This window comes from Ailuropoda melanoleuca, chromosome 2 (assembly GCF_002007445.2).
Source record: "Ailuropoda melanoleuca isolate Jingjing chromosome 2, ASM200744v2, whole genome shotgun sequence".
In the NCBI taxonomy this organism is placed as follows: domain Eukaryota; kingdom Metazoa; phylum Chordata; class Mammalia; order Carnivora; family Ursidae; genus Ailuropoda; species Ailuropoda melanoleuca.
The window spans coordinates 198265219-198277055 of NC_048219.1; the positions used below are offsets into that span (position 1 = coordinate 198265219).

The following is an 11837-nucleotide window of genomic DNA, read 5'->3' on the forward strand; positions in this document are numbered from 1 at the left end:
GCCGCGCGCTGAGATGGGTGCACGGGAGGCGTGTGGAACTGTACACACCACATAGGTACACTCTGCACACACAACAAAAGGTAAATGCCATGTATTCGATGAACAGGCATGAATGTGTCACTAACAGCACCTAGCTCTCTGCACCTCACCTTTCCCACACATACTCACACACACTCACTCTCACAGTCCACACCACTCACCCGCGTGTGCGCACACACACACACACACACAATGGAACATCACTCAGCCATACAAAAGAATGAGATCTTGCTATTTGCAATGACCTGGATGAAGCTAGAGAGTGTTATGTTAAGTGAAACAAGTCAGAGAAAGACAACTACCCTATGATTTCACTTATTTATGTGAAATCCAAAAAAATAAATGAATAAACAAACAAAAAGCAGACTCAGACCCACAAATACAGAGAACAAGCTGGTGGTGGCCAGAGTGGGGTGGGGTGGGGGCGGACAGACTGGGGAGGGGGTGAAGAGGCACAAACTTCCGGTTATAAAATAGTGAGTCACAGGGGTGGAAAGCACGGTGTCGGGAATGTGGCCAACGATACTGTTGTCACATTGCGTGGGGACAGAGGGGACCACGCTCGCGTGGCGAGCACTGACTCCTGGAGAGAACCTCCGATCACTATGTCATACATCCGACACTGATATCCTACATCATCTATACTTCAAGTAAAAATAAAAGTTTTTTTTTTAAAGATTTTATTTATTTATCTGACAGAGACAGAGACAGCCAGGGAGAGAGGGAACACAAGCAGGGGGAGTGGGAGAGGAAGAAGCAGGCTCATAGTGGAGGAGCCTGACGTGGGGCTCGATCCCATAACGCCGGGATCACGCCCTGAGCCAAAGGCAGACGCTTAACCGCTGTGCCACCCAGTTGCCCCAAAATAAAAGTTTCTTAAATGTTTGCCCGTCTAGTGGGCAAAGTGATGTCTTGCTGCCTTAACTGACATTCTACCAGCTTTGGGAGACTTTGTAACGATTTACTGCCACTGGCCGTTGGTTCTGTGAGTCGTCTTCTGGGTCCAGCATCATCGTCTGATGCGTGGCTTCATCCACCATTTGGCACAAGTGCCCTATGTTGGTAGATATCAGCACTTCGGCCCTTTGTCTGTGATGCACGGTTCCTGTGGCTCCTTCCAAATCCACTGTGTGTCCCTGGCCTTGTCTGTGATCTCTGGGGAGAGAGAATGCAGCCGGAGTCGGGGACGCGGGTCTGGAGCCTCCGGAGAGTTATGCGACCCGGGGCCAATCCATGTGCTGCGAGCAGACGGTGACTCCAAGTACAGGAACTCCAAGTACAGGAGAGGGGGGAGCCGAGGACAGAGGACACATCGCTCCTGCGGCCCATGAATGTGCTCACAGCACCGGTAGCTTGCATTGCCACATGCGCGGGGGGCTGTCCCAGGTGTGACTCGGGGTCACTCAGGCTCAGCACCCCCATTTCACAGGCTCAGGCACAGAGACTTCAGTTGTCCCAGGACCACCCAGGGGACGAGCAGCTCCAGGGAGCCTGGTGACACCATGTGTGCTCCATCTGCCCCCTGCCTCTGTCTCCTGACCAGGCAGCACGTGGAGCACACGCTCCGGTCCCATCCCCCGTGGGCCGTGTGGCAGGCAGCCCCTGCACTGGGATGTGTTTGCACAATGCTCTGATCCCAAGGCACCCCGGGACCCCAAGTCTAGGAGGTCACCTGGGGCTGATGTGAGGACCCCATCTCTTGCAGTCTTGGGCCTGCAGGGCTGGAAATCCTCAGGCCCGGAAGACCCGTGGCCGCGCTGTCAGCACAGCTGCTCATTTACCTGTCCCTCCTGCCTGATGCCTGGTTTCCTCTGTCGCGCATCTCACAAACGGCTGGACTGGCCCCACCAACATCCGAGTCCACAGCCTTGCAGCTCAGCTCTGGAGCCCCGTTGGCCACGGGGTCTGTCTTCTCTCTGGGCAGCCTCTGGGCCACGGTTCGCCCCCCGTCTAATGATCTAATGAACTGGGTGGGGGTGGGCAGCAGGGAGGGTTGCCACATGGCCCGTTGCCCCCAGAACAGGAACAGGGAGCTCTCTCCAAAGTGCAGGCATGCACCCTGGCACCAGGAATCCCAGGCATAGAGTCTTACCCAGGCCCCTCGAAGCCTCTGGCCTGTCCCCAGGCAGGGTCAGTGCAGCCTGCACTTTCTGGAGGCGAGGGGACAACAGTTTTCATTTGGCTGGGCCTGTGTGGTCCAGGCGATGTCTGGCCTGTCCCACCTCCAGGACTCTGGGTCAGGGGTCCGTCAGGGTGGCGTCTCTCTAGCCAGGTGTGACTTGAAGACCAACAGGAATACAGGTTTCCCAGCACCACGTCCCAGCCTCTCCTCCGCCCCATGTCTGGCTGTGAGCATAGCCGTGCCCCTGCCCTGAGGTGTGCTGGTGCCCACGAGGTGTCGAGTGTGGACACTGGGCCAGGGCACAGAACCTTTCCGGGCTGCTTTTCTTCCCTCTCCAGCAGGACCCAGGACTTGGCTATTTTCAAAGTCCCTTGCATATCAAATACACCATTATTTATTTAGATTTATTATCTTTATTGAAGTGTAGTTGACACGTGATATCACATTCGTTTTAGGTGCACAATGTAGCGTCGCTACCATGTCACCAGACACCATCACAGGATCACCGACTGCTCCCCACCCTGCGCCCTTCACTCCCGCCTCCCCGCGGAGCTGCAAGCAGCACCTCCCCTCTGGCAGCCACCAGAGTGTCTTCTGTGTTTATAGGTCTGTGTCTTTTTGTTTCATCATTTATTTTGTGTTTTCGATTCCACATACAAGTGAAATCATATGGTATCCATCTTTCTCTTATTTCACTTAGAGTAACACCCTCTAGGCCCACCCATGTTGTGACAAATGGCCAAATCTCATCCTTTGTTACGGCAAGTAATATTCCATCGCACACGCATGTGTGTGTATGCACGCACACACACACACACCCCTTCCTTATCCATTCATTTGTTGATGGACACTCGGCTGCTTCCATGTCTTTGCTATTGTAAATAATGCTGCAATAAACATGGACTGCATATATCTTCAGATTAGTGTTTTCGTTTTTTTTTTTTTAAAGATTTTATTTATTTATTTGACAGAGAGAAAGACAGCCAGCGAGAGAGGGAACACAAGTAGGGGGAGTGGGAGAGGAAGAAGCAGGCTCCCAGCGGAGAAGCCTGATGTGGGGCTCGATCCCAGAACGCCAGAATCATGCCCTGAGCTGAAGGCAGACGCTTAACGACTGAGCCACCCGGCGCCCCAGTGTTTTCATTTTCTTTGAGTAAATACCCAATAGTGGATCATTTCTCACAGAACTAGAACAAATATTACTAAAATCTGTTTGTGCAAGAGCTCAGAGGCCTGCCCCCTCCCTGGCGGTATCCAGGAGTCCAGATGAAGGCCACAGGCAGGTCTCTGATCTAACGAAGGGCCAGGACCAAGGCTGGCGTGGGGTGAACACCGCCCCCGCCCAGAAGACACTGAGGGCTGGGAGAAGAGACAGTCCCTTCAGAGGCCCTGACTGCAGTCCTGTGAGAGTGTGAAACATGGACACGATCTTACTCTCCAGTTGCTTCCCAAGCCCTACACCCAAGTGGTTGGTCACAAGGACTAGAAAGGGCTCCCTCTCGTTAGCATCCTCACATCCAAGAACCAGCAGCTTCGGATCCCAAGGATTCTGAAACAGTTAACGCTAGCACAAATTTCCCCAAAGATCCCATCACAGCCTTGGAGCAGTGGCCATCCCTTAGACGCCTTCCCCTTTACAGAAAGGTGCTTCCCCAACTGCGGGGGTTTGAGTAGTCCCAGGGGACGGGACCAAGCGTGGGTGCGCCAACTGGAGGCCTTCTCAGGGACACAACCCCCAGGAGGGGGAACACCAGGACAGATAGAGCCAGCACCATCAGAACCCTGTTTCCACCTGGCCAAAGAAGCCTGTGCAGAGGAAGCCAGGAGGCAGCCTCGTCCACGGTCCCTGAGCCCAGGGCAGCTGTCCTCCCCTCACCTGTCCTTCCAGCCTGCCAACAAATCCCTGCTCCCACTCTCCAGGTGCTGGTGCGTATGCTCCCTCCTGTCCTCACTGAAGAGTCTCCTCCCTGCTCCCAGAGGTCTTCCCCGCCCTCAGCCAGTTCTCCAAGGAGCCAGCAGCCATTCCAGCCCAGCTGTGCCTCACCTTCTCATGTCCCACAACTTGGCTGGCAGCCAGGCCTGGGGTCAACTGTGGCGTAACTTCCACAGCATTTCTAAATGTGGCAGAGATGGGCACATACGTCCCCGTAATCAAGGCAATTACGTACAAGAAGTGAGAAAGAGTGTCACTATCAATGAAAATATATTACTAACAACAGAAAGAGTTTGCCGAAGGAGTCAGCACAGGCACAGAAATAAGCGGGAGCTGCCATCTGTCTCCTAACGCACCCGCCGCTCCCCCGCGGGGATGGCTCTGGGTGCAGCCGCATGATCGAGGGAAGAGGTGCAAATTCTGTCTCTGGGCCTCAGAGTCCCGAGGGAGCTGCAGGTTCTGTGAAGGCAAAGGGTTCTCTACAGCTCAAATGCTTAACCAGGTCTCACCGCATGCGACACACACGGGGATTACCATTCCCAGAGCTGCCGGGACCAGAGCAGTCTGGAATTCTAAGGCCCACACAGAGCCCTGCGGGGTCCTCACGCCAGCTCCTCACCGGCGCCCACTGTGCCATCGAGCTCCTGTGCTTGGTTCCCCTTCCTTCACCTCAAGTCACTCGCTCCTGCTGAACAGCAGAGATCCAAGAACCAGGAGGCACCTCAGGGACCAAGGGCCTCGTTGGCCGACAAGGAATGGAGGCCCAAGAAGTGAGGTGTTTGGGCAGGGCCCACAGCTCCTTGTGACACATGGCACGGGCCGCTGCAGGGCTGAGCCAGGGCCAGCCCTAAAACAGTGCAGCACAAGCCTCACGGGACTCTGTTGTGAACCTTAACAGACAAGGACTGTAGGGTAACCGCCGAAGAACTCACCCCAATACCTGGTGATCCCCACAGACACCTGTGGGCCTGTTCTGAGGAACACACTTAGGAAATGGTAAAAACTGCTCGTGAGAAAGCTAAACCTGAGAAAGCCACTCTCAGAACGCAGACAGCGTGCAGCCTGCCTGCAGGGAAGCCTGTCGTTCTGAGTCTCTGACACAGACGCAGCCCAGAGTCCCGGCCCAGGCCGAGCCTCAGAGGAAGGGGCCTCTGACACCACAGAGCACGTCTGTCCCGTCACTGGACAGTGACCCTGCTCTCGCTCCAGCTCAGGGAAGCTTGCCTGACTAGTTCTCCCAGGGCCTGGGCTGTCGTGCTCTCAGGACAAGAGCACCGTCTGAGCGACAGACTGCAAATCCGCACACCACTCACAAGATCACAGCAGAGGTGACATCTCCTCCAGTTTCAGACGTCATGTGTCTTCAGGGCATCAGGGTGATGCTGTTCAGCACATTCTCCTGGGGGGAGGTCGGCATGGGCCCTGCTTAACTCTAAAATACGGGGACTGCAGCAGTCCTGTGGCATGGGAGTTTCCTGGTCGAAGAAACACTCTTCGCTTTGAGATCAACATGAAATAGGAATCTTAATTTTTATAGCCATTATCTATTGCTGAGCTGGGCCAGTAGAAAGACAAAAACACCTTTTAATCCCTTCCACATTACATTCCCTCTGGAATGGCCCAACATACATTCTCACGAGAAAGACACCTCTGTCAGGGTCATTGTCTAGTTGTCCTGAGTCTCAGAGCCTCAGGTCTCGGGACGGCAGCTGCTCTGGGGCTTAGGCAGGCGATGCCAGGCCCGACGGTGGTGGGGGAAACGTGCCACGCACACCTGCCCACCACAATAAGGTCTTAACAGAGTGCCACGAGGAGGGCCCCCGCATGCCTCGCACTGCTCACTGACCTAACACGAACACCACTTCGCAGGCTGTGAGCCTCACAATTACTCAGCGCGTTCAGGAAAAAAGCACACGGCGTATTTATAAGCTGACAAATGTGTTTCACTCACCAAGTCAACAAACAGGTGCACCCACACATACGCACAGGGGCTTTTAGGGATTGTAACATTTGCTCAAAAATCCAAGAATTAAAATTACCCTGCAAATGATGGCATCGCTTTTTAATTGAAGGACAAGTTGGTCACATTCGGAGATCAGCGGGCCTCATGCAGATAGTTAAGACCATCCTTCTCTTTCTTGGTTAACAATCTCCTAATTTCAAGTAACGTCCACGAGTTCTTTAGGACCATGTGAAATTGTCCCGAGGAGCTCTGCCACACCACCTCGCAGCAGGCATGACCACACGCGCGGCTGGACGGCATCTCACTGGATATCATCATCATCAAACAGATCTTCAAAATCTATGTAAACAAAACCACGCATTAATGGGGCGCACGAGGTAAACCGCCGAGAAAATAACTTCAGAAAGAATTACAGTCACTCAAAATAGAGAAAAAGCAGGAAACGATCTTAATAAAGGACTCTTCCCATGACAGACTGGATTTTATCCAGCAGAGTTTGTATCATCCAAGAGGACACTGGCGTAGAAGGCATCTTTATTCTTCCACTTAGGTGACAACCTTAAGAAAACGCATGGAGGTGGAGGCGAGGCGAAGGTGAGGCAGCCAGAAATCCCAGGCAAGCATGAGAATGCGGGGGCCCTCGCTAGAAGAACTGGGCCACGCAAGAATGGCTGTCTTTAAGGGAGTCCAACCCATGGTCATGCTTGAGAGACAGTCCGAGCCCTTCCCGCTAGAAGAAGGGCCACACCCTCACAGCGTGCTATTTACTACGATGGATGGCAGTCAGGGTCACTGTGCCCTTCTGTGTACTTGTCTATGGGTTTCCTAAACCGCCTACCATGGGCATGCCCTGCTCTCACGATGGGGAAAGGAAAACTGAGGGTCCTCTCAGTCCCACGAGTTCAAACTGTGGAGGATAAACAGTGAGCTAGAAGGAGGTGAGTGGGAGGCCCTGGTGGTGTCTCCGCATGCCAGCTGTCACAGACCGTCTGGGAGGGTGGTGTCCTAACCACCTCTGCTCAGCACTGACGTGGGTGGTCCCACCACAGCGGGGCTGGCCTGTGCTCCTACAGCTGTGTGCACTTTCTCCTCCCCCAGCCCCTAGCCCCAGCTAACTCCTCACACCGCCCCCCCCCCCGNCGACACTGCCCCTGATGTGCTCCTAGAAACAAGGCCACCCACCTCTGCCAGGGCTCTCGTCACAGCTGTCCCTGCATGCTGCCTTGTCTAACACTCCCCCACTTTATCAAACACAGTGAGTGAAGACAGCAAGCCTTGTTCACGGTCTGAACCCCAGTGCCCAGAGGTCAGAAGCTCTGCTCCATGAGCAAGAAGGACTCAGGAGAAACTATCCAAAGCACTCGTGGCTTTCTCACAGTAAGTGGCTTTCTGAACACATGGGGCTGCCACAACCTGATGGGGCAGCAGGTGCTGTGTGAACTCTGTCGGTGGGCAGACCAATGCGGCAACGAGTTCCTCTGTGTTCTTTCCCTTTCCAGCCCTGACCCAGAGGGAGGAAGGCCCCACACCGCTCATGTTGCTCACACTCCCTCGGCAGGGCAGCCCAGGTGCCCCCCAGATACCCTTTTGGCAGGGCTATCAGGGCTATTTTCAGGAACCACATGAACCTGAACACTAGAACACAGCCAAGTCTGTAAATCCAGAGGACGCGTGGGACCTTGAAGGAGATCATCACATGTGGGAGCGGGTCAGGTGGTGTTAGACCTGCCCAAGGTGAGGACCCCAGAGGACCCCACGTGAGTAAGGGCTTTCACAGGGTGGCTCCGGAGACCTTAGAGAAAGGCTCTCCCATCCTCAAGGCCAGTGGCAGTCCGGATGTCACCTCAGGGGAGCGGCCAGGCTCCCTGGAAGATGGCACCTAATTAAGCAGCATGGCTTCTCTTTTTAGGCAACAACTTGCCGAAAAGATGCCACATAAAATAATATGGATTTGGGCTCCAGGGGGGATTTGGTGCGTCAAACCAGTGTGGCCCGGTAGTGTCCCAGCTGCCACCAACTAGTGATAGTTCTCTGTAGTGGCAGGCACCTTGGACGAAAGAAGGATGACAAAGAGAGTCCCCTAACAACACCTGTCCTGTGTTCCTGCTCCTGATTGGAACCTTTAGTAAGAATATAATCTGTAGGAACAAGGCCTCAGGAAATCAGGGGACAGCAGGAGAAAACAGCCCTGTAGCATGTGGGAAGGTGTCGCACAAGTTCGTTTTTCACTGCTTACTGTCCATGTTCTGGGGAAGCAGCACAACAGCTCTTCAATACAAACGAGTCCGCTTTCAGAGAAAAGGGCGGGGAAAGGTGGTTGTCACTGCGGAGGAGCCAAGAGACCAGAACCCAGCGGCACACAGGGAAGGAAGGAAAAGCAGCCGTCTCCTGACAGCAGAGATGAGAAAGCCGGACGGGGTTCCTACACCCATGTCTCGGTCACGAGCAACAGACCAGCCTCTGCGACAGGTTCAGGGGCCAAGAGCATGGCCACAGCTCAAGCTCAGCTACTGGAAGGCAAGACTGGGGGCAATTTTACACTGTTCTGTCTTGTGACACACAGGGCTGACGCCAGCACTGACAGCCCGTGTTGTCGTTCTGTACAAACCGCACTGCATCTGGGCTTTCCTGTTCCATGAGCCCAGTCAGTCATGGCACAAAGTACCCCACTGTTTAACACACACACACAAGAAACACTCAGATCCAAACTGGAATCCCCATTCCCAGCATCCTTACCATTAAAAAAGTCTGCGTGAACTGCCTTCTCATTGGCTGCCAAGTCCATCAGGAGCCCCGTGCTGCCTCCTGCCTGGGAAGGGAAAGGTGACGTGGTGTCAGTGCTCTTTTCCGGGAGAAAAGGGACAGCGCCTTACAGGGCCCACTCCACTCTGTGGCAGAGGAAGGCAAGGGATGGAAAGGCGCCCAGGTTGGAGTCAAAATTTAATTTGACAAAATTCAGGCAAAGGAAGTGGGTGGGAGAGGCAGCATTCCAAGGAATTATTTTGAAGATCTCCTTGGGTCTTACCTTCCTCGATTCCTCCTATTTTTTAACAGAACCCTGCTGTCGCCCCAACCACCACCACTTCTCTGTAAACCTCGAGCAGAGGTTCTCATTCCCTAGAAGAGGCTACCACAGAAGCCCCAAACATGTGCAAAACTGTGCTGATGACTTCCCTACTCTGGATTGCCCCCTGCTCCTTCTGAGAATGACACCATTTCCCTTGGGAAACTGACCTGCTGACCCAGGGTTCTGCTGCAGGTGTCATTACAGCACCCCCCACTGCAACAGTTTATGGTGGCAGTAAAACCACTGCCAGGCAATCTGATGCGTTCAGCATTTAGGGTGTCTGTGGAGCCACCCAGGGATGGTGAGAGCAGAGTCCTCTGCCCACAGGTCCCTGCTGCTGCCGTGACCCCCAACTTTCCAAGGCTGTCTGCTCTGACCTTTCCTGGCTCTGGAGTAGCTGAGCATCTCCCATGTTCCTTTTCCTGGCTGCTCTCAGTATTCCAAACCCGAGAGAAAAGTCCAGGATTCTCAGACTCCTCTCTTCTCAACCTGCCTCCCTTCCCCATGATCACTGCAAGCCATGCAGATGCCACCACTCGCTACTATGTTTAGTCTGTCCCTACTTCCATTCGCAGGTGCTGCCTTCATTCAGACCCTCCTCCAGGCTCCTGGACGCAGTAATCCACTCTTTCACCTCCAAACCAGTCCCCAAACTCTCCAGAGTGACCTGCTAGGAAGCTTTCTGCCCGCCACCGCAATGCCCTCCAGCGATTCCACACTGCCTCCGACAGTGACTTTAACAAAAAACGGAGATGGGGTGCCTGAGTAGCGCAGTTGTTAAGTGTCTGCCTTGGGCTCAGGGCGTGATCCCGGTATTCCGGGATCGAGTCCCACATCGGGCTCTTCCGCTGGGAGCCTGCTTCTTCCTCTCCCACTCCCCCTGCTGTGTTCCCTCTCTCGCTGGCTGTCTGTCACATAAATAAATAAAAATCTTTAAAAAAAAAAAAAAAAGAACGTAGAAACAGGGGAGAAGCTGGGGTTTGCCTGCTTCAGGAGTGAGGTGCAGAGAGACCACCTGTCCCAGCACAGCTACAGGCCACTTCATGCTCCGCCCGACACCTTTTCCAGCTGCAATCTCTCCCCAGGCTCAGACACCTTACAGCCTGCTGTTGAACTGCAGGACCTGCCCTTCCCTTCAAGACTCCACTCCTTCCAGGCCTTCTTCCTGCAGCCCGTCTCCTTAGCAAACACCAGCATGCCCTTCAGCATTCACTTACAGTCAGCAAGCCTGTGCAGGGCCACCCCAAAGCGGGGAGGGTGCTTCTATCAGGCACCTCCAACGTTCCACGCAATCCGCCTCTGTCATACCCTAATCTCAGCGAGCACAGAGACAAGGTCTGTCCCCCTTAAGCTTTGAGAAAGAAAAAATGAGGCCCTGACATCAGGCAGCGGACCTGACACCCAGAACTGGGCTGGGGTGCAACCAGCTCACAGAACGCCAACATCGGCCGAGATCACCCCGTGGTCACGAAAGAGTGAGACAAAAACGCGAGACCACCTGCTAGCCCTGCATGATCGCCTGAGAGACCAGGGTCACTGCAAAGCACGCACCTGCCAAACGCCCCCCACGCCCACCCAGCTCCCTGGGCCGACGGCCGCTTCCAGCCTCGCTCGAGCCGTGCCTCCCTCCGCATAAAACCTATTTCAGGACCCCGGCGAATGCAGTCCGCGGCAAAGCCCACCCTCTTCCCCACGTCGCCGAGCAGAGGCTCAAGCGCCAGCCTGTCATCCGTCGTGCTCCCCGGGGGCCACATTCCGGCCCTCGGCCCGCGGGCTGGAGGGCGCCACCGACTCGCCCGCCCCGGCCCGCCTCACCTCGTCCAGGTCCACGTAGGGCCCGGCGCCCTCGGGGAACATCTCGTCCACGGCCGGCTTCATCTCCCCTGCGGCGCCTCCCGCGTCCCCGGCCCACTTCCGGCCCGCCTGACTCGTCTTCCGGTGCGCGCCCGGCCGTGGCGCATCTAGACGCCGGAGGACCGCCGACTCTATGGTTTCTCCTGGTTCCCGGGTGGGGTGCTTCCCGGCCTCCCGCTCGCCCGTCCGCGCTCGCGGAAAGGTGCTCGGGGACTCGGGGGCCCGCGGCCACAGACAGCTCGGCCCGAACGGCCTGGCACGCAGAGGGGCCCAAGAGATGCCCGTTCCAGAATGTGCGTGGTCGGAAAGAGCCTGCTGCGGCGGGGCGGGGGCGGGCCACATGGGGGAGGGGGGAGGAGTACAGACTTCCAGCTGCAAAGTGAATGTCTCCGGAAAAAAGATTAAAATAAAATAAAATAGTCTGGGGGATGAGAAGCACAGCCTGGGGACCGTAGCGGACGGCACTGTAATAGTCTTGTGCGGGGACAGGTTGTGCGCACTTGTCAGCGCCGTGTTGCACGCCGGAGACAACAGGGTATTGTAGGTCAACGGTGCTTCACAGAGGAGAACGGGAAGGGTCAGCGGAGTGAGAGGCAACCCCCGGAAGGGGAGGAAAGATTTGCAGATTACACACATAGTACCTATCTGTAAACACACACCCATACGCGCACAGTAAAGGGTTACTATCCAGACTGCGGAGAGAACTCCCAAAACTCAAGGACAACAAATCCCACTCCAAAGGCAAGCGACTTGAATACCTTTCTCTGGAGTAGATGTACGAATGGCGGAGCAGCCCGCGCAGGGAGACTCAACACCACTGAGCATTAGGGAAATGCAAATCAAAGCCAGCTCACTCGTC

At 55.1% G+C, this 11837-nt stretch overlaps 1 protein-coding gene across 1 annotated transcript; it reads right to left on the minus strand.

The window, feature by feature from the left end:
• Positions 1–6015: 6015 nt before the first annotated feature.
• COPS9 (COP9 signalosome subunit 9) lies at positions 6016–11093 on the minus strand. The gene is made up of 3 exons (XM_002922477.4): positions 10940–11093; positions 8794–8866; positions 6016–6396 (listed from the first exon to the last, which is right to left on the minus strand). Exons 1-3 carry the CDS (start codon positions 11000–11002, stop codon positions 6359–6361), a joined length of 174 nt encoding a protein of 57 aa, XP_002922523.1. The 5' UTR covers positions 11003–11093; the 3' UTR covers positions 6016–6358.
• Positions 11094–11837: the final 744 nt, after the last annotated feature.